Source organism: Syngnathus acus, chromosome 17 (genome assembly GCF_901709675.1).
Source record: "Syngnathus acus chromosome 17, fSynAcu1.2, whole genome shotgun sequence".
NCBI classification, from domain to species: domain Eukaryota; kingdom Metazoa; phylum Chordata; class Actinopteri; order Syngnathiformes; family Syngnathidae; genus Syngnathus; species Syngnathus acus.
Genome location: NC_051102.1, coordinates 931103 through 954966, shown reverse-complemented (window position 1 = coordinate 954966; position 23864 = coordinate 931103). Strand labels below are relative to the sequence as shown.

Genomic DNA, 23864 nt, shown 5'->3' with positions numbered 1-23864 from the left:
AGACTATTGGTGCTTCTCTCCCCTCCTTGAAGGACATTTACACCTCCCATCTCACCCGCAAGGCGACCAAGATTGTGGGTGATGTGAGTCACCCCGCTCACTCTTTGTTTGAACTTCTGCCCTCTGGGAGGCGGTACAGGAGCCTGCGCTCCCGCACCACCAGACTCTCCAACAGCTTCGTACTCCAGGCTGTTAGGATCCTGAACTCGCTCCCCCTTTCGGCGTAGCGTCCTGTTCTTGCTGTCTGCTGTATGCACACTGGCTCGGTTTTGCCCCTCTTATTTATTGGTCTATTATTTATTCATCGCTCATTTTATTTTATTTATTATTTATTGTTTATGGTTTGTGCCTTCTTGTTTTTGTTTTGTGTCGCCTACTTGTATGTCTCGTCACCGTGGGATGGAGGAAACGGAATTTCGGTTTCTTTGTGTGTCTTGACATATGAAGGGATTGACAATAAAGCTGACTTTGACTTTGATAATGAACACAGTGATTATTTTCCTCATGAAGACAATTTTAGAAAGGTCTAGTGGTAAAGAGATAAAAATATACGTATATATATAGTATTTAATGCACTCCAAATTTACAGAACTAAGAAATGAAATACCCTCAGGTCGCACAGTAGTCCTCTATTAGTATTGTGATTGACAGGTGATCAGCCCAACTCACTTGGGATAGGCTTCGACCTCGTCAAGTGGGTAGCAGACCAAAAGTATAAATAAAAAAAGAGAACATGGGGAATTCATCCTCCCTCTGCACTCTGGATGGATGCTTTAAGTGTCATGGGGGTTCACATTATTTTATATTTTTTATTTTAGTGATGGTACAGATAAGAAATTGCACTACTATACTGCCTAATGAAACAGAAATCCCATCCTCAAAGTGACCTGCTGTTTTTAAGCTATGCAAGCCCAGTGAGGGGATAAGTCAAATTGTTCCCACTTGCTATTTGGAGATGCGAGAGGCATATTGCATTGAGGGCAGCAAGCACCATCTGCTGATTCCTCTGGAGGTGTGGCCGCATCACACGCTGAGCAATCAAGAAAAGACACTGCAACCTCATTTATTTAGCATATCTTAGGCGCAGGGCTTAAAGCTTGGGGGCTCTTAGTATAATGTCAGCAAACAAATGAGGATATACATACATTCCTACATTTCTGTGTGATAACGACCGAGTGAAAATAATAAGCGGACGCATGAACACAATAAAAGCATGAATCCAAGAAAAGTGGCATTTTATTTTAATCACAAGACACACAACAGCAGACGTATGAACACAATAAAAGCATGAATCCAAGAAAAGTGGCATTTTATTTTGAGGAAAATAAATTTGTTAATAAATATTCCTGGGGCACCTCAAATTGAATTGAGATTAGGAATGCGTTGCTTACTTATACATTTCTGTGTAATTTTTCAGCTCCATATTTAGAAAAGAAAATGCAAAGTGAGCCAAATGAAGAATCACTGTTTATGCTTTTGTATGTATTATGATTATAGAGATCTAATTTCTAAGAGGGAAAAATATCCTCATTTTGTCTTGTGTAATTCCTTGTTGGTCTTTTTTTTCCAACTTTATTTCTTCCTGCAGGACATTTTTTCTTTCTCTAAATATGATTAACACAATTTATAGGATGGCACAAGGCCAGAGAGAGAGAGGGAGAGAGAGGGAGAGAGAGAGAGAGAGAGACAGAGAGAGAGAGAGAGAGAGAGAGAGAGAGAGAGAGAGAGAGAGAGAGAGAGAGAGACAGAGAGAGAGAGACAGAGAGAGCGAGAGAGAGAGACAGAGAGACAGAGAGAGAGTCCATAGATATACTTGACTGGACAATTGACCTGATATGTGATTATCAGTCACACTTGTCTCCAGTGCTCTGATAATAAAAGTCTATCAAAGTGGAGGTGTGCACCACTGTGCGATTTCATTTAGCTCAAAATAGCAATCTTCTTCTTAATCTGCTGTCTTGTCCTTAATGGCTTTTTGTCCATTATTATCCTTTAGCAGGATTTCCCCATCATTAGTTAGGGCAGAGCAACATTTTGAGACAATCAATTATTCAAAATTATAACAAGGTCATTTTCTACTTTAAGAGGAAGAGTTCTTGTAGCGTAACAATGGAGGGAGGGAAACTTTTTGCCGTTTTCTTGCTTCTTTTCTGGGACAATTTAATCACTCGGTTCATTACTTCCTGCGGGTCCTGTAATATATGCATATTTAATATTTAATTAGTGTAATGCTTATATTGCACAGCTTTATTATTTCTACTGAACTATAATGAATGCTTTCATTTATTTTAAGGTGGATAGTGAAACTTTTTTTAACTATAAAAAATAATGCCACTCACACAAATTAGACTGAATACTGACTGGTGTTATTTAGACTGAACAAACTAAAGGGTTGAGATTAGATCAAAACAAAGACCAGGATAAGGCTTATTATACAGTACATTATAGAAATCTACAAAATGTTATTTTTCAGTTGCATGCAATGCCACGTGATTGACTGGTGACTAGTCTGGCTTTGGACCTACTAGTCCAGCTGAGATCATTTCCAGCGAGCTATGAACCTGAACAAGATAAGTACATTGAATTCCAAGAGGAGTGCTCGAATCTCCAATCCTCCCAAGTAATTTTAATGCAGATACCTTGTGGCAAACATGGCTGTTGATGAAGAATCTTGAAGAAGTTGTAAGATAAATAGAATTTCATGTCAAGGTCTTGTGGATATTCTACCAGTTCATCAGAACTTGTACCCAGAGTGCATCCGCTTTGCCAGCAGTAAAACGTTTTTCTTTCCAGTGATGGTTGGCTGCTTTCTGTCACGGATTTTCTTCAAAACTTTTCTGGACAGAATTTCTTTCCGCAGCCAAAGCGTTGAGGGAGTCCCGATTGATGATGTATCACATCTCAGCTTTTTGCAGATGATGTGCAAGGTTCTGTTGGCTTCGTCAAGCTGTGATCTTAGAATCTCACTGGTGCGGTTCTGTATGTGATTATAAATACACATAATATATATTGAAGCTAAACCGACAAATAAAAAAAACCTTTATTAAGACATCACCTCTCAAAAAAATATCAAAATTTCTTTAGCTTTGGTATCACCTTGTGTACCATACAATGATGTATACAAGATCTTTATAGCCCATAGGAAGGGGAGGGGTGGGGTTGGGTGGGGGTTCTACACAACACAAATCTTTTCAGCAATGCGATAACCACAACACTGAAATCTTAAACATTCACTGGCACCACAATACTGATTCTCGATCTGCTTTTAAACATCTTCGTAAGCTATCGTAGCAGACGATAAAAGGTCGAAATAGTTCAACTGGATGCAGACAAGCATTCGACAAACAATATATACACAACAAAATAATCTTAGCAAGAACAGACTGTTTTGTTTTGCTCTAGAAAGAAGTATGACATAATCCTCGTTGTTGGAAATAGTCTCGGGTGTTTGGTTGTAAACATGTTTTTGCAAGGCGTATAAAATGTGTCCATTTTAGCAAGACATTTGTACTGCCAACACTTTGGGTTTAGAAAACAAGGGTCCCTGAGTTATGGGTTTAACCAGAAACATTTGACTGTCATGCATCAAATTACAAACAATGAAAAGATCATTCCAAAGGGATTGTTCATTTTGTTTTGTTTTTTTCTGGCAGGGGTGCAAACTTTCTAGTGCCATCCACTAAACATGACTAAATGTCAATGTGAGATTAAGCGGGATCAAACATTCTAATGGTATCGATCGTCAAGTGCACATGAGGCAACGATTCAGTAACGCTCGAGCATGCAGATCATTATTACCTTCCAATGCCGCTTACATGGCAGCAATGCTACATGTGCAATTCCGTATTAGGATGAAAAGACCATTAGGGGGAACTTGAATGCATTTTAAAGTGACAAGTGATCAATTCAAGATCTGACTAAAATGCTGATCTCGGATTGCAAAGATAAATCATCCACTTCAAAAGTATTCTTTTAGCTCTTTGCTGTTTTTTTTTCATGTTCAGGTCATACTGTAAGAGTTGTCCACATTTTGCCCTCAAGAAAACACAGACTGTAAATGTACGTCAGTTCAGTTCTTGTCAAATTCAACCCTAAGCAAGTCCAAGGGTTCCGTCCAGAACTGCTCGGCAGCAACCTGGACACTGGTCTGAACTGGTCTGAACTGGCTCAAACTAGAAAACAGCACCACTCATTCGTGACGCCTTTTCATGGTTTTCTGCCGATGTCACGGTTATCGTTAGCGTTCACCCATCGAACTGAGCCACGAGTGATACGACAACAGGCTGGTTGAGGTCTGAAGAAGGGGCTTTGGTGACATCAAGGGTGGGTTCCAGTTGGGGCAGCGCAACAGCTGGCTGACCCAGAGAGGCCACCATGAACAGAAAGTCGTTTGTACGACGGGGACCAGTCAATGCTGCAGCCCTCATGGGCTTGGTGCCAACTTTTGATGAACTCTTCACGCTGGAGCCTCGCCGAGGAGCCTCGCAATGTAGCAGCGCTTGGAAACATCTGTAAAACTGAGGCATAGTAGACAAGGGTTGGATCAAAACACAAGTACGGAATCAGTAAAGATCCTTCCTGTAGCAAATCAAAGTTTGCCATGTAATTTCTCGCATAGTGAGTACTTAGATGTAATTCTGACTGATCTCCCTCCTTCCTGCGTCTCGCCACATGATTCTCTTATTGGGGTTATTGTGCCAAACACTTTTACAAGCAAAAGAAAAAGGCTCCCATATGTAATTTATAGGTAGTCTCCAAATGATATCAAACATACTAGTAATTAGATTTTCATTCACCATTATTGCATTCTCAATTGCCTGAATGATGAAGTTGTTCATTTGCACTGAGAGAGCACAGAAGAACTTAATTTCATTTTTCTTTCTGTCTAAAAATAACCATTGCAGTCCCGTGTCACGCAGCTCAAAGTCCAGGTATCCAGTTCGGCTGATGGACAGATAGGAAGATTCTGAATAATTGAGTACCCGAGCAGCAGTTTGACAGCATAACAATTCATTCAGCATGCTTGGCTGTACTTGAAATTCCAGGCATTTCCAAACACGTCCATCCGCAGAGTGTATAGTTAAGACAGGAAACACACATTTGACACTTTTATTCCTTCATTCCAAGTAAGCGTGGAATCTGATAACACTCTTGAGAAAACGTAGTATACTTAGTATACGCAATGACTTGAACGTTTACTTATAGTCTACTACATTTGATCATAAGTGCAAAATACGGTCCAAGTTGTTCACAGCCTGTTTAGAAAAGCAGAGAGACAAGAGAGGAAACACAACTACACAACATTGTTTCAATAAACACAAAATACAGAAGAGATCATTGATCCCAAAATATTACACAACATTACAAAAAGTACATTGACAAAGGTCTAGCAGATATGAAAGTGGAGGGGAAATATATTGTTTTGAATAAAATAAAAAATAAAAATGAGAACCCAACTGAGTCCACACAAGAAACATCAACAGCCACATTTGTATTTGCCCTTTGACCTTCATTCACAATAACTGTATTTACATTACATTGAATGTATTGAATAAAACATTCGCAGACAACACACGAACTCTAAATAATAAATGAATGACTGAATTCTTAGATGCTCTGTACCGTCACAAACAAACCTGGCTGACTTGACCCTGACCTTATCAAATATTTGCTGGATGTGAGCAGTATATTTCTATAAGCAAGGCATTGGTCCCATTTGCCTGGCTGTCAATAACCTGCAGTTCGTCTAAGAATGGAGGAAAGCAACGATTCTCCCAATACACTGACGAGGCTCAGTCGACCAAGGAAGAAATGGAAGGGGTTGAATTGTGCCAACACACACGTACGCATGCGAGGGCGATAAGGTCAAACTAACGGAGAAGACAGGCACGGGAACATGAATCATGGCAGGGAGATTGAAAGATGGGGGTGCACTGACAAGGTACTTTGAGGACAGAGGTGCCTTTGAGAGAGTGATTTCGGAATGATCACAATGGTTTCGGACAGTGATCTGAGCTACCTGATGCTCGGATATCACTTCACATGTCTATTTTTTAATTAGATAATTAAGAGCGATGCCATTATCAGTTTGTCATGGTTTTGTCTAGAAGTCTAAAATCCACACATACAAGGATACTTGTTTAGATCAGGGATTGTCAACCGGTGGTCCGTGGCCCTCGAGTGGTCCATGGCAATATTGCAGGTGGTCCGCGAAATTAGTAATGGAAAATAATTGTAACATTTCTAAAAATAAAATTGATTCATTATTTAGACTTGATTTGTTTTCCAGCTGATTTTGTGAATCATTACCCATCCAAACCAAATGATGTCAAATGTAGCTGAGATTCCCAAAATAGACATACAGTTGCAAATAAATAGCCTGTATAGGTCTATCCTCCTTCGGTATATTCAGTGGGAATTTTCCAAAGGATGTGCGCTAATCTTTGCCACAGAATAGATTCCATATTCTCCAGTGGTCTGATAGTTATTAAGATGCTGACAGTCACTTGAGTGCCGTTTAAATAATCTAAATGAAGTGATTCCATGCTCGGATGCTTTGTTTATGGGCATTACTATGATAATTGGATGATTTGATTTGCGTCCATAAACAGTGAGATGGAATAGCATTCCGGAACTGAAAAACGTGAATCAATATGTTTTGAGCACAAACTGTTTTAGAGCCACATACAAGAATATATGAAGGAAAGGATTCTTCCTTTTGGTCAGGATGTAATTGGTATCGTGTGTGTTGTACATGTACATGAGCCTGAAATTTCAGACGCATCAGATTTCCGGACAGTTGAGTTTGATGTTTTCATATAGCACAAAAGCTGCTTGTCTTAAATGACAATAAGTTAACTTCCCGGACGACTGAGTAGGAGGATGCTTATATTGTAATATGCATCGTATTGATTTTTTTCAGGCACCAGTTGATCTAAATATCTAACGTGAAATAGTCCTGAAGAGCTACAGTACAACCGTGTTTTGGAAAACTATATCAATATATCAATATAAAAATATATATGGATGTTTGGAATTGTGTTTTTGGAATAAGTTAAGATTTTTTTTGTACGTATTAAAAATGAGGCTGCTTAATGTGCACGGGTCTGTAAGGTCTCAGAAAGGGGCGGCAACTTCAAACGCTGCCCTAATAACCTCAAGATTGTTCCAAATTGTCAAGCTGGCTGTGAGCTGTGACGGTTTGCAAGATGTTCCAGATGGGCAGATAGTTAATTAGGCATCAGTAATGTTTCATCTGGACGTTATTCACTCCAGTGCTTTTCTGTCTCTGCAACTTTGTCAATGACATGCAAAACACCGTTTGTTGACGGGAATCAAAAAGAGTATAGAGCGAAAACATACCCACAGGTCCACGGTATGAGTTCCTGTTCCCGGTGGCCTCGTTGGCACTATTGGCGCCACTGACGGGTGACGGGAGAATCGCACGCCAGCTGTTCCTTGTATCTGTACAGCATTTTTAGTCTTCAACTCGCCTCAACTCACAGTTTCCATAGTAACGGGCTGGGAGGAATTGAAGACTGAAAATGACATACAGGACATTGAAGTGTTCCCATCAGGCTGTCACAAGTTGGTAAATGTGTTTGGTTATAATTTCCAGTGAGGTCTTCTATTTGTAGCTGAGCGGAGGTCTTGTGTTTAAAGATGGAAACGAGATAAAACTGCTTCGTATGAGATCTGGAACACGTCGATTTCAACAACGCAAAAAAATAAACACAAAAGTCATCATGAAATAAAATATAGTATGTTAAAATAAATATATTTTGTGAAAATGCAATCTAATTCAACTCTAGTTTCTTCGCGCACCTGGTGAGAGTGTTGGAAATACCGTATTTATTCTAATTATCACCCAGGGCGATAATTAGAGAAGGTTTATGTCCAACAGGGGGGGTGGGCGATTAATAGAGAACACTTTTTGTCCGATCGCCAAGGGGCACTGAAATGGGCGATAATATGTATATTTTCCTGATGTAGTATGCAATACCTGCATCTCACTGGTGTTCTTAACACTAGAACAGCGGCTGTTTTGATCTACCTCTAACAGCGGGGTGCGTCAATTGACGCTCCATCGATGCGACACGTTACCGTCGCACATCACATGTTGCGCACGTCATATTATCGCGATCGTGTTGTTCGAGCGCACGCCCCTATAACGTAATTGTGTGAGGATATTGTAGCGGAGTGACGAATGTAATTGTATCACAGTTTATGGAGAAAAACAATTTAAAGGGACATTCGACGTGCTGTCAAATCAGTCATATTTAAACTTGCGCAATGACGTCGGCATGCGGTCGCGGAGGAAAACGTAAGTTTTGGGGGGAATTTTTAGCAGCATGGGCGATAATTAGAGGTATCAATGTTTTTTATTTATGGCATCGCTAACACACACTGGGCGATTGTTAGAATATGGGCGATAATTAGAATAAATACGGTACTTCAGATTTACTATACTGCATTCCAACAGTGTACCTGCTGTGTGTCAATATCAGATACTGAGAGGCTCCATTTAATACACTTGTGTTGGACACCAGGGGATGAGAATGTCCTGGAAATGTAAGCCGCAGTTAAGGCATCCAGACATAACCATTATACAATACCTGACCTCAAACTTCAACACTACTTTGACATGCTTGGCAATGTTGCTCATTAAAGATTATTTAATTTCTCCAAAGACTTACAATAGACTAAACTAACACAGTTCTCGTATAAACATTAATACTCTTAGTTGGCCATGAGATTTCCAGACTGTGGAATGGAATCAATAACAATAAAAGATGGTCAAGAAAAATGACATGGCTTGAATACAAAGAGCCTGTTAACCCTTCATATGCTCGTGTTCAATCCGATGTGGTTCAGCACATGTTAATCACCAACTAGTCATTCCAAGGCATATTGTTCAAAATAATTTGCAAGTCCAACAATCACCCTTAGATGCATCAGTGGGTCAAAAATGACTTGGTGAGATTTTTCTTTTTTTTTTTATTTATTTTTTATAAATATCTTCATAATAAAAGTTATCTTTTCATCTTCCAGGTATTCCTCAAAAAGCATGTTTTTGACAATGTCATTTACATTTTTAACTTACTTACATACATCTTAAGAAATTGTAGTTAGAAAAATGTCACCAAAGAAAAATTGATGGCCTTGTGCATCTAAGGCAGGGGTGCCCAATACGTCGATCGCGATCGACCGGTCGATCGCCAAGCCACTATTGGTCGATCGCGTGACATTAAAATGTTTTTTTTTCTTCTTTTTTTTCCGCACTTGATGCGTGTACAAACAACGGCGCTAACAACACAACACAAACACGCTAGCTCGCGAGTTCCCTGTTTTTTCTCTTAAACTTAAGAAAGGGTATAAAAATGAGTGGGGCAGCTGGCCATAGTAAGAAGTATCACTTTCATAGGGAATGGGAGTAGGAATTTTTTTTCACGATGATATATATATATATATATATATAAAAATTTTTTTTTTTTTTTTAGTGGGTAGATCTTTGTGACTTGGTCTATTCAAAAGTAGCTCGCGACCTGAAAAAGTTTGGGCACCCCTGTTCTAAGGGTTTGAAACTAGTTTGAAACCCTAGTCTGAAACCCTGACCCTAGTTTGAAACCCTAACTCTAGCTTTAAACCCTACTTTGAAACCGAAACCCTACTTTGAAACCCTAAACCTAATTTGAAACCCCAGTTTGAAACCCTAACCCTAGCTTTAAAGCCTACTTTGAAGCCCTAACCCTAGTATGAAACCCTACTTTGAAACCCTAGCCCTAGTTTGAAACCCTAGTTTGAAACCTAACCCTAGCTTTAAACCCTACTTTGAAACCCTAACCCTAGTATGAAACCCTACTTTGAAACCCTAACCCTAGTTTTAAACCCTAACCCCATTCTATTCTATTCTATTCCAGTATAGAAGAGTAGAGCACAATATCCCTAAGTAATTCATAAAGAAAAAACTGTTTTTTTTTTAGGTAATCAATCACACTGTCTTGAGTGGGCATCGAGACCCGCTGAGAGTGTTTATAATAACATGCCATTGTTAATTGTACTGCAGGTGTCCCCCATGGTTTAGATGCCACCACTTGCAGTGAGAAATTAATTAGAAATATATAAATGTGTTTATTTTTAGATAGGATGCTACTTAGAGGCTTTATCAGACTTTACCACTTTATGTTGCCCTCTGATCTGTAACAAACAATTATGGGGACAAAGAAAAGATTATAGTATATATTTTCTAGTACACGGTGTAATTTAGAATCCAATAGAATCCCTAAAGTGGAATCCCATGTTAAAAGCCATGCAAGAAAAGAAAGAAATTAAACTGCCCTTGTCTATTATATCACACAAGTTCGTCACATCTCAAAAGATTTTACCATAACTGGTGATGCCTGATAATCTAAAGCTTAGGTCCAGACTAATCAAAGTAGGGTCTGAATGGCTGCAGACCATTAGTATAATAATAACAAATTACCGTTTTTTTCCATGTATAATGCGCAAAATTTAACTAATTTATTGTCCTAAAATCTGGGGTGCGCATTATACATGGGTACAATTTTTTTAAAATTTTTATTTTTTTTTTAAACTTTTTATTTTTTTTTTTTTGTGAAGAAAATCATGGTACAACAATTTTTGAAGAAAATCTTGTCACGGATGGTTCTTTACAACGTCACTTTCCTCTCTTTTCATTTTAACCTAACTGATCGCGGTGGTGCCTTTCTGGGCAGTCGGGGAAATCAACGCCAACAAAAAAAATACATCCAGCCTAGTTAAGAAATCACCAGAAAGATCACCATGACAATTGTGAATAATAAATAAATAATTATTATATATATTATATATATTATTATTATAATAATAAATAATTGTGATAAATAACTGGAACATCACTCAAATATTGGTGATCCCGTTGAGAGTCTCACATATTTCTTCGCTATCGAGTTTGCTACTGCATGCGCAGTGATACTGACCGGCAGAATAACATCCGGTTGTTCCCAAAGATGATCTTTTTTCTGAAATAATTTTATGTTTACGGACTTAAGTAACCCGGCCGGGTCATACCAAAGACTATAAAAATGGGACCCATTGCCTCCCTGCTTGGCACTCAGCATTAAGGGTTTGAATTGGGGGGTTAGATCACCAAATGATTCCCGAGCGCGGCGGCGCTGCTGCTCACTGCTCCCCTCTCCCCCAGGGGATGGATCAAAATCACACGGGGATGGGTCAAATGCAGAGGACAAATTTCACCACACCCAGACGCGTGTGTGACGATCATTGGGACTTTAAAAAAAAAAAAAAAAAAAAAAAAGAAAAAAGTCAAAATTTGGGTGCGTATTATACATGGGTACAGGCTTTTTCCCAGCATCAACATGCCATTTTTAGGGTGCGTATTATACATGGGGGCGCATTATACATGGAAAAAAACGGTAGTAGATAAACGGACCTCCCTTACCTGTTTATTCATGAAGACATATATGACCGGGTTGATGACTGTGCTCGTCTTTGCCAGGACAGAAGGTATAATGCTTGCTTCGGGCGTGACAAGGCCAGGTGGTCCGAAAGTGGCTAGCAGCGCCATGACTCCGTAAGGCAACCAGCACATAAGGTAGCAGATTACCATGATCACCACCATGAACAAGACTCGCTGCTCCCGTTTCCTGCTCATCGACGAATTGATCCCACTCACCTGTAGATAGCAAGGTAGGAAAGGGAAAATTGGTTTCAGGCAGTGGCAGTTTCCACAATCCTGATCTGTCCTTGCAGTGTCAGCAGGATTTCCCATTGTGTTGTTGACATGGAGCCCCCAACAAGCCTCCAACCCGCAACATCGCCTGACTTGCCTCACAGATTAAGGCATCACGTGTTTAGAGGATATGAGGTGGAGACACAGGGCCTTTCATAAGCGCATGATGATAATGTTATCAGGTTTATAGGTTCTTGAGAACCGGGAACCTTATGGCGGACGACAGGATCAAGAAGTGCATCAAGAGAAAATAACTATCATTGAGGGAAGGGGTAGAGGCATCTGAAAATTTCATTTTTTCTGGTTATCCTCTCTGGATTGTTGGGAGAGCTTCACAACACAAACATATATCGTAATTTTCGGACTATAAGTCGCGGTTTTTTTCATAGTTTGGGTGGGGGGGCGACTTATAATAAGGAGCGACTTATATGTGGGTTTTGTTTAAAAAACTTTCAAAAAACAAAAAACAAAAGTGAAACCGCGATGAACGAACCGCTATGTAGCAAGGGATTACTGTAATTTGATTTTCAAGTGACGTCAGCAGTGCAACGCGGCATGGCGCGGCGGTTGTTTACAAAAAGGACAAAGATTGATCACGGGATGACGAAGATGACGAAGGGCCCCATGTACTACCGGCATCATTAGCAGCTTTGTTTCTAAGTGACACGGAGGACGAAGAGTTTGAAGGATTTAAGGATTTGGAGTGACACAGAAGGTTTGAAAAACTATTATGGCTTTTACGCACGCTCGGTCCTACTCTACGGAGCTCTCTTTCACCTCCGTGGATGGAAGTCTGGGGCCGGCGCTCGGCCGGGTGGCTGTCCGGGGATGGTGGATGGGGCTCGCACACGGCTTTTACGCACGCCCGGTCCTACTCTACGGAGCTCTCTTTAACCTCCGTGGATGGAAGTCTGGGGCCAGCGCTCGGTCGGGTGGCTGTCCGGGGACGGTGGATGGGGCTCGGTCATGGCTTTTACGCACGCCCGGTCCTATTCTATGGATCTCTCTTCCACCTCCATGGCTGGAAGTGCACGCCGCCACACGCCTGGAAGTTTGTTTTGTTAAATAAAGAGCCGTTTACCAAACCCACGTCTTTCCTTGTACTTTGTTAACGCTACAATATAGTTATATACTAGATCTGTGGAATAACGACGAGGCTGACGTCAGGGCGCACGCGCGGCGATGTTGACAAAGGACGAGGAATTTGATCGATGGATTTAAGATTTAGAGTGCACAGATGGTTTGATAATATTATTGCTTATATAATAGTTATTTGATATCTAATTTATATATCGTTATATGGGCCTGTGGAATATTTTGACGTGCAAGCGCCGTCAGCGGCGCGCACCCATTGTTGACAAAAGACGATCGATGGATTTAATGAATTGGAGTGACACAGATGGTTTTATAAACGTGTTATTTATGTAATCGTTTTTTTTAATAACTCTGAATGTTACGTCAGGCCCGTTCTCAGCTCTTCGTTTGTGTTTATGTCACGTTAGCATACCTATCGTTTAGCCTGTTGTTGCTCGTTCATGTCTGTTCTTGGTGTTGGATTTTGTCGAATAAATTTCCCCCCAAAATGCGATTTATACTCCGGAGCGACTTATGTTTTTTTCACGTTATTGTGCATTTTATGGCTAATGGCTATATTCCGGAGCGACTTTTATTTCGAAAATTACGGTAATAATATAATAAAGCCACACATGAACCAGGAAGACAAAGATTTCATTTTGTATATGGATACTGCAAGACAAGACCCTGTAAGCTAAGCTGGTGTAAGTATGTTTAGGAACTTTTCTCACATAATGCATTATTCAGTTTGCCCCCCACTGACCGAGCTGCTATAAGTTGCTCGTTTCTGTTGATTCCCTTACTGTCAATCATTCTGTAACATTAACATAAGATATAGTGTCCTACCTGATTTTTTATTTTTTTTTATTACTGTGACACACAATGGAAGTCCATTTCCAGTCCTAATAAAAAATTACAGTCAAAACGTACAGTCCATAGAATCTCTTTTTTTTCATCTTTGAGATAATTTGCTCGAAAAAAATAAGCCACGAGTATCAGGGAATGAATGGCGTGCAAAGAACTGTGGATGCTTGGGCTAATCATCAACATGACAATTAAAAATCTTGTTGGTTTGAACATATTTCCTAAATTTTGCTGTTAGTAATTTAATTTTTTATTGTAACTAATTAGTTGTACCATGATCTTGCTTCTCTCGTGACACTACATAACCTCAATGCATGAAATGACAAGAATTCATAGACAAATGAAAAAGATGCAGAATAAATACTAAATGATTGCAATCAGAAAGGTTATTTGATGAACGGAGCAAATTTACTAAGCGTCTTTTCTGATGAGGAAACACTTTCATATGCTGAGCAGCAGTCTCAGAAGAAATGGAATTATTTTACATGTTGCATCTGCGTGAGGACTATATGAGGAACTTTTGTGTCAAAACGCTGGCTTGGCAAAAATAAACTTGTTGATGGACATGATGTTCAAGTTGTAAACTTCTAAATATAACAATAGTACACCCTGTTTTACCTACCAGGGTAAAATGAAGATTATGCGCATGACACTTGCATGCACAAAGATGGCAGAAAGAAAAAGTGCAAATTATTTTGCAGGGGATTTTGTTTTGTCAAAAAAGACACTTTATTCAGAAAACGGCCCACTCCCCCAACCTTCACAGCCATTGATTGGATACATTACAGTATATTAAATATCCAATGACTTACATCTTTCTGCCTCAACAGAAGGTGCATTGTCTGTTCTTGAGTCCCTGGCAGTCTGTCATTTATTTGACACATCATTAGTGTTGCCTTCTGGGAATAAAATAAAATCTACCAAATCAAGCTGTGCCTAAAAGTTCAACCAAGTAAAGTCTGACTTTAAAAAAAAAAGAAAATCTACCCATAGACAGGAAACCTTTAGTTTGATAACCATAGTCTTCAGGGAATTTTGCCAAAAAGCAAGATTAAAAAAGAAAGTGGTACTCCAGTGGCATGCAGTTGATAATTGTTTTTAAAATTTTGTAGGTCGAGGCAGCTGGCACTGAGATTAAGGGGCTGGAACAATATTAAAGGTGTAAAAGAATGCTGTGATTTAACAAGGCACCATGGCACACTTGCTCTTTCGGAGTTAAACATTTAGAGTGAACAAAATGCAAAGTCATCGTCAGTGACACAGTATTTTTTTAATTAAACAGTGACTGTCTTTTTAGAATATTGCAGTGAAGTTTAGAGAAGCACTGCAGCAATTAAAGTTGACACTTGGCTCTGTTCTCATTCAATATGTCAACCATGATCTGCCTGTGGGAGACGACTGACATTTTTACAAACGCTGTGGAAGAAAGGCAAACACAAATGGGGCAAATTAACTCTTCTTTAAGTGGCACTTAAGTGGCCACAGTGCCCACGTGGACTTTGTTTGCGACGGTTCTTTAAATTTACTATTTAAACAGTGCTTTTAGTCAGACATGGAAGATTTTTCGGCAACGTCCTGTAGCCTTTGAATCTCAGAACTGAGGCAGATGTTCTAAGCAGCCGATATGGTTTAAGAAGGCCTAGGTTTAAATCATTGCGCCAGCACGTCGAGCTTAGCTGAGATCGGTCTACCAAATTGCCCAACATGCTCAGCAAATCTTAAACTTTGTAGGTAATCAGTTGAGTCGTACAGTACAGAAGAACAAACATTTACTTTCAACAACACGTTGTTAATCATCCTCGAGAGGCTCTCGGGGATGTGTTCCAAATATGCAAAACATGTTTACAAGCTAATGCTAGTCGACAGACGCTTTCATTTGTTTAGGCCTAGATGCTCACTTTCTCTCAATGTCAGGGGATTTGACAGCCGATGTGACTCCTTTCACATCTCACAGGAAGGAAACACGTGGCAGCCGTGTCCGATGCAATCCTAACTCACTCTTGTGTTCTTAATGAATTGACATAATCAGTTAATTCCGAGTCACTAACTAATTAGAAGGTTGAAGCGAGTGGTTGCCAGACTGGTGACTGAAAATCACCCCAGTCTTTGGAGGCAGTTATGCACCTCCTGCTGCTGCACCACCTGTCCTTCTCTCAATTTCTTTTCAGTTTGTCGCAACACAAAACTGGCTATTCGACCGTGAGATTGGTGGCAGGCAGCAAAAAAAAAAAAAATAGTATGAGCCAAACAAGAGAGTCAGGGGAAAAAATAGAGCAGATAGAGTACAGAGAGTGGGATATATCAGATTGGTTGTTTCAAACATGTGGAGAGGTGCAGCAGGGCGAAAGGAGACCCGAGAGGTGGGAAAGTAAAATTTGATCAAAAGCAAGGCAAAACACATTATTTGCCTCAATTTACATATCAGCAGTTGAGGGCGGGGATGAGACAATGCTTTTATGGAGAAACTGTATCAGAGTATATTTTGAAATGAACCTATCCAACCCTGCCAATGAAGCAACTACAAATGATGTATTCTCATTCTCTAAATTGCCCAAGGGTATGAATGAGAGTGTCAGTGTTTTTTTTTTTTTATCTGTCAACCGTGATTGGCTAGCGACTCCTCCAAAGTATGCTGCGCCTCTTGCCCAAAGACACACTCACTCATAACCCTAATGACAAACCTTATAGAAAATATAAAGAAATGAAATTTTACAACATCCCAGAATCAAGTGTGTTGACTTGAGAGGTTGCGCTGTAACTTCAAAGTTCAGTTGCTACATTGCTGTACTCAACAATCTCAACCACTCAAGCTCGGAGACTTTTTTTGCAAAACAGAAAACCTTTACCTGATCATTTTAAGCAAGAGTGTCAAACTAATTTTTGTAGTCATAGTTTCCCTCGGAGGGTCATTATGACATGATTAGGTCTTCTATATACATACACTATAGACTACACAACAAACTGATGAATAACTAGTTTTGAAATCAAAGACTAGTAAAAACTGTTCAAATTATTTAAAAAGATGAATGGTAATAAAAATTGCTGTCAATATCTATTTTTAAAAAGTGAAGACAATTTGTAATTTTAGTAATGATCTTTGCGGGCCACATAAAATGATGTGGGGCGGATCGTATCTGCCCCCCGGGCCTTGAGTTTGACACCAATGATTTAAAGCAATCAGTACGTATCTCCAGGAAAGATGTTTTCCAGGAAGGCACCGTCAACAGACATGAGAGGTGAGCTCAACCTTCTTGGTGAGATGCAACTAGCTCAAGAGAAAAGGAAAAGGAGATGACAGCATTTTGGACAGCGACGGTCCCTTTCTATGAATATAAGAATAAAAACTTGCTCTGTGGAAAACATGTTCCATATCAAATCTAAATCTCGACACCACTTTGAAAGTTAAGATGCTGCAAGCTATATACTGCATGTGTCTAATTTGAAAGGACCAAAAAAGGGCATGTCGGATAACATCTCTGCATCCAGCGCTCTTGACTGGCACCACCCCCACTTTCCTTATATGATCACTTGCACGAGCATATCATTTCTAACATCAATATGTGTGTGACAGAAAGTCGAGAAAGCATGCGCGGAATACACTTTTTAATGGAATTAAAGTGGCACTTTTTTGTTTTCAGGCATCATTAAAAGTGGAAATAATTCCACATGCTGGAAAGTACAACTTTTTTTGGGGGGGGGTTTGTTCTTTTAGTTTGAATCCTGTTTTTGTGCCTTTGGTGTAACTGACAGCAGCAACGACATGACAATATCAAAGCTAACCAGACTCTTGGCACCACAACATGAACGCTTCTCCCAACCGTTGGCAATTTAAAGCTCCCAACATGATCGACTCAGCCAGAAGGTGTTAAAACTAAGCTTCAAACTGGGAGCGGCAAACTTGTGGCAATGGGGACTATGAAACGATTCGATTTTTATCTGATCTACAAAAAGCAGTGGCTGTGTTCTCTTCCTCTTCAATTCAGTATGACGAATAATGCTAATTTTTAAGGGGTGATAGTTCCGCACAAGTGTCAAAGACATGGATGCAGCACTTTTAGCTGGCTTGTTTCACCTCAGCAATCTGGTACCTAATTCAACCCGTTGTTCTGCCAGCGCACTTGATGGCTGCTAAACATGATTGATTACAGGATTTCAGTGTGCTGCGTTTGTTCATTGCCCCCCAACTGTGGCCTGCTAAACCCTCCGCCTGAATAATTTGCCCAAATGCTTCACAAACACTTCTGCCCGATCGACCCTTGCACCATCTTTTTCCTTCACCATCTCATTAAGGTACATGCATGCTTGTGATTTGAACTTTTATTAAAGCAAAGATTCAAGAAAAGCTGTCCTGCACTTGTTAAGTTTATTCACCGTCTGCTTGAGACAAACAACTTGAAAAAGAGTGGCGGATGCATGGGAAGAGCATTGAAGTAATTCAGGGAAGGATGGGGACTGAATGTGTGTGCGTGAGTGTGCGTGAGTGTGCGTGTGTGTGCGTGCGTGTGTGTGCGTGCGTGTGTGTGTGTACGTGTGCGTGCGTGTGTGTGTGCGCACTTATCTGTATTAGCAGTATCAAATTGAATAGCCAGAAATGTCCCTTCATTTTACACTGCAGTGCTGCGAAGACCTCAGGGCGGCCACTACACACTACTATATGGAATTGACTTTTTGAATTGCAGACCCAAGGGTTGTTATTTTGCTTCAGATTGCTTTTGGAGCTTTTTCCTGATACCAATTTTTTTTTTTTTTTTTAATTAATAATAAATTCAAAGAGGCTCTTTGGCCATTAAAGGTCAAACTAAAAAAAAACATCTGCTGAATGTAAGCATGGGGAAGGCAGGAAAATAATAAATAGTTCGCAGGTTGTTTTGTTTTTATGAGGGTGGGGCAATCCCCATATTTCATATAGATTATTATATTTCTAATGTAAATTATCCTGATTGTCATCATTTCAAGTATCTCAGTGAGTGGCCTTTGAGGGATGTTGAAGAGTCACATGAAATAGAGAAGCCTCAATTCCTAACATGCATTACTGCCAACTGGTTTCAACTTTGTCTGAAGGAAGTCAAGATGAAAGCTTCACATTAAAACATTGAGGTTGTTATTTTCAGACTTTATGTCCCACTTTGCCAAATGTGAAGGGAATTTGAAGATGTACCATATATGGCATTTGATGACAGCTGTCTAAACGTCACGGGACAGATGGCTTTAACTCAAGTCACTTATAATTTGCGCTTTGATTTACTGGGTCACTCATGCACATTGGAAAGCTTTTACTACCCCCACTACAAACTTGGATCGATTAATACTCTATAAGATTAACTTTTTTTTAAATTACATTACATATAGAAGACTGCATGTCGCATACAGTGTAGATTGAGTGAACATTGCCTTTAAATACAAAAATAGCCATTGAGTATTATAATAAAGTGGGTGTTGAAGTACCTCAAGGTTATTATTTCAATATCCAACTGCTCTAAAATATGAACGCTCTCATTCTAATCAGTTTTAATAATTGAAGAGGAGTAAATGGCTTTTGGCCTGCCATCAAATGAACATATCTCGATTTTGAAGTCACCTACTAGAAATGATCACACGTACATCGACATGCTCGTACAAGTCATTTATCCCATATTTACTTAGTGTGTGTGCGTACACTGACTCCTTTTTATATGAATGGCAACAGGTAGATGCATAGATTAATTGTTCTTTCTTCCATCTGTTTTAAGAGCATATCCATTTTTTGCCAGTCATGCTTCATCACAACCATACTAATGATGATGCATTTGAATATTTGTATATGTCGCTAAATGTTGTGTGTGAACGTGTATATGTTTCGAAGAAAAAAAAACCTCATTATGTCTCTGGTTGTGAAATGTACCCTGGGAAAAGTTCCCCTGTTCCAACAACCAAACACAGGATCGATGATGGAATTGAACCAAAGTCCCTAGATAAAAGCAGATCAGGATTGCAAAGATCAAGCGGGACACAATCTCTGTTGGCTTTGTCTGACCTGTTTCGGCAGCGGAGCACTTTTTTTGCATCACGATTTTATAGTTTCAACTTGATTACACCTTTTCATCCGATTTATCTGTCTCTCAGGATTTTACGTAAATGGATTTTGTAAAATGGGTACAGTGACCTCCGCTCGGTGGAAGTGTTCCTCACTAAGGTTAAGAATCAGCGGGTTCTAGATGATAGCGGCTCGCAGATTGGATGAGGGGGCAAACTGTCCATTCCACATGTTCACATTTATGTCCTGCACTTTTCATGAATCTGCCGCATTTCGGCCACGACTAGCTATATATACGTATACGGCAGCTCGGTGGCGCACTGGGTAGCACGTCCACCTCACAGTTAGGAGGGTGCGGGTTCGATTCCACCTCCGGCCCTCTCTGTGTGGAGTTTGCATGTTCTCCCCGGGCCCGCGTGGGTTTTCTCCGGGCACTCCGGTTTCCTCCCACATCCCAAAAACATGCTTGGTAGGCCGATTGAGCACTCCAAATTGTCCCTAGGTGCGAGTGCAAATGGTTGTTTGTCTCTGTGTGCCCTGCGATTGGCTGGCAACCGGTTCAGGGTGTCCCCCGCCTACTGCCCGTTGACTGCTGGGATAGGCTCCAGCACACCTGCGACCCCCGTGGGGACTAAGCGGTTCAGAAAATGGATGGATGGATGGATGGATTGAATTTTTAATTCTGCCATGATTGTGTATGTAGTGTGTGTTATGTTAGTGTGTTTGAATTCCTGCACGTATACAGAGTCAGTGTAGTGAGGAGCATGAGGCGCCTCGGCAGCAGAAATGGATATCGATAATTAGTGTGATGGATGATCACATAAACAAATCTGCTATTACAGGAACGTGGTTATTTGATGGGAATCGGCTATTGGGAAATGTATCTACTGTACATGCATGTATATGCAACAGCAGCAACCGTTTTGTGTCTTACTGTAAAAGCACCAGAGTAACAGATGTTGTCCATGTGTTCTTGTAGAAAGTCTATTATGTTCCCATTAGGGATGGCCAGAGTAATCAATTATTTGATCATTAGGACTTCACTCAATTGTGTTATTTTGTATCTTGAAGCACTTGAGGTGTGCAGTACTACTTAGCTTAAAGTGAGATATGTGCAATTGATTCAGTCCAAAGAAGAACGACATGACATCAGCTATGGCAAGGTGAACTTTATCCATACAGACTTTTGCTATGGCAACGCTTATTGTCATTAAGATTGTTTTATTCTATTAAATGCAAATCCTTCATAGAAACAGGTCTTCAGAATCCCAATTCAATTTAAATGACTGTTTTCAATCAACTGCTCAATTGATTATTAATTTATTAAGTCATAGGCTACTTCCTAGTTCCAACAAAGTAAATTATTGAAAATATTAGGGATGCCGATACTGGGTATCGATACTTGATGATGTCATTATATCTTGCTGTTGTGATGAAAATGCGTTATTTTCATCAAATATCGCTCAAAACACAACGCAAACTCCACTAACACTTTTTTTGAGTGGCAACTTGTCAATACTGACACTGTAACATCCAACAGCATGTTTTTGGAGCAATATTGCCTCACATTTGATTGAAATGTAGCCTACGAGGCATTTCAGCGATGCTGTTTTTCATTCCGAACCAAAGGCGTGCTGCATCAAATGAGTGCTGAAATAAGAGATTAAAAAGAATGTCAAATATAGTGGATAGACAGGAAGGAATACAGACACCACGTTACTTCTGTGTATTAACTACAAAATAAAGAGAGTAGAAACAAATACAGTACAAGGCTGCTTCTTGAAAGCTTTCACAGAACAATTGGATTGATGCTCTGTTGCATATGCACTTCTTTCTCTTATTGGATGTATGAAACAACAACACGACAGCTTCGTGACAGGAGCATAGTTGGCAGCACGTCGGCGATGGGGCTAGCCAGACAGAATTTATCGTATTTCATACAGAGCATGATTTACAGTCGGATTATCTTGAAGTATCTCCACATGGTTGACATGGCTCCAACAGCCTGAAATTCTATGTCAGTCTGGCGAAGTAGTATAGGTGTGATAGTATCATAGCACTTTTTTTCGAGTCAGAGTACGAGTCCAGACACTTTCCCACTTAAACGTATGTCAGTTTGGTGCAGCTGTGCTATCAGAACTTTGGCGAGAGGCATGTGTTTCGGAATCGCCCTATTTTCATGAATGTGATGTACTCCTTGACGCCACAAGGGACTTTCTGCAAATTTGGCACAGATTCTTACGTATGGGGATGAAATGATTGGATTTTGACAACCAAAAGTGAAGGTTACTGTGAGATGATAGCTTGGATGGATTTTTATTGCATCTTGGCAGGCCACTACTTTGGACTCAGAAAGTAACAGATTAGACTACGATTTTCAAAGGTAAAAAAAACCCCAAAAAACAATAAAGCTTTTGGCCAAAATAACATGATTAAAATATGCTGGAAAACACTTCCAAAATGTCAAATAGCCAGATCGTAAACTCAACTCTAACTTTAATGAACTTGTGTTCAATAAATGACTTTCTGAAAGTGTAAATCAAAACATAGCATGGCAGCGCTCTCGATTTATTTTGTCTGTTTTGTGATATCATAATGAGTGGTTATTATTCTGACAAATAATTTTGGTTTCCCTATGCAACAACATGGACTTGATTCTTTACAAGAAGACTTGAGAGGCACAAAAGGCACGTCTTCCCACACCTAGAAGAAATTATTTTACTTGACGGTTAAGTAGATGGTTCAATTTATTTCATCCCGAGAGCAGCTCATTTGCATCGAAATGTTCTTCAGCACCCTGTGCCTACGTTGGGTGATTTGATAGCAGGTCATTAGCATTAGCAAATGGTCTGAGACTTTGGGGTAAAAATGCTTGTGGCGAATGAATTTACCACTGACTGATACAAGGTCACTACATTTGAAACTCGGGCCCGGCACTTTGAAGGGGATTCCCATACCAGCACAGCCATCCGCTTCTCTTTCATCTCTCTGGCTGCTACACTTTCTCTTGATATCTTCATTCCCCCTCGACCCTCCCGCCCCATTTCTAACTGTGTCACATAGCCTAAAGGATGTTGGCGAAATTTAAAGCATGAGTGAATTGCTAAAAATCACAAGGATTTGTGAGTTGCATCATTCAGACCGCAGGTTTGGGGGACATGACCTAAATTATTTACCAACTATTTTTTGCTCCTTTTCAACCTGATGATTCAAACATGATGTTTTAAATCTTTTTAAATCAGTTTTACTGGCGTAAATTAGCAGTTACTGGTTTCCGTAACAAAATAAGAATGATCCCTAAACATTTGACTGTTCTGTTTATATGTTGGTGGTTTTATTTCTTACATGTGAGGAGAACTCAAAGAAGACAAATATTTCCCAAATTCTTGTTTTCTCATCAATCTCAAGGCCCAAATTAAATATGAATCACCCCCATGCAGACTGTTCACTTGAGTGCCCCATTATTAGATGAGGGATTTGAACTTTCCACATTTCGTTGGCACCTTCCCTTTAATATGTCCCAAATGACAGCACCCGTCACCTTCAAATAACACAGCACCAAATAAAACTAAATGCAATTTATTCACTTTGGTTCTTTCTTCCAACACACAAATAATTCTTTTTGAAATGGACAAAAATTTAGAGTTGTCAAAGAAACAACTTCAATTTAATCAGAGAAACATTTACACACTTGTCTTGACTGAAGGAAGGTCACAAGTGTTGTGCCGAGAGTGATTGTCATTCTTTCCACCACTTTGCTGTCTCAATATCACGCCTTAGATTGCAGGGAAATTTACAAGATAAATGGTAAATGGTGGCTTTTATCTACATATACCACATGGTGCCTAAAGCGTTTTACAATGCCTCACATTCACCCATTCACACATTCATACACCAATGGCAGGCTGCTGCCAAATAAGACACGAGTGTGCTGATGCAAAAAAACACATGCGCGTTGCGTTGATTTGACAGACATGACTCTCACAGATGGAGTAGTCTGCAATCCTGGAAAATTTGCTCTAGAACTGGTTGCAAACAGTGGACTTTGTTTGGGTGTGTGTGAGCGTGAGTCTATGCGCTTTCCCTAGAGAGGGAAAGGACTATATAGCACTTGTTCTGGCTCCCCACATTTTCTTCCAGATAGTCAGGACAATGTGAAAT

The 23864-nt window shown here is 39.9% G+C and overlaps 1 protein-coding gene across 1 annotated transcript in view; it reads right to left on the bottom strand.

The window, feature by feature from the left end:
* Positions 1 to 2038: 2038 nt before the first annotated feature.
* LOC119137208 (pinopsin-like) overlaps positions 2039 to 23864 on the bottom strand; it is a 35658-nt gene continuing 13832 nt past the window's right edge. Inside the window, exons 3-4 of the mRNA XM_037276333.1 lie at positions 11462 to 11695; positions 2039 to 4517 (exon numbers count right to left, since the gene is read on the bottom strand). Coding sequence (XP_037132228.1) covers positions 4245 to 4517; positions 11462 to 11695 — 507 coding nt within the window. The 3' untranslated portion in view covers positions 2039 to 4244. The remainder of the gene's footprint in view (positions 4518 to 11461; positions 11696 to 23864) is intronic.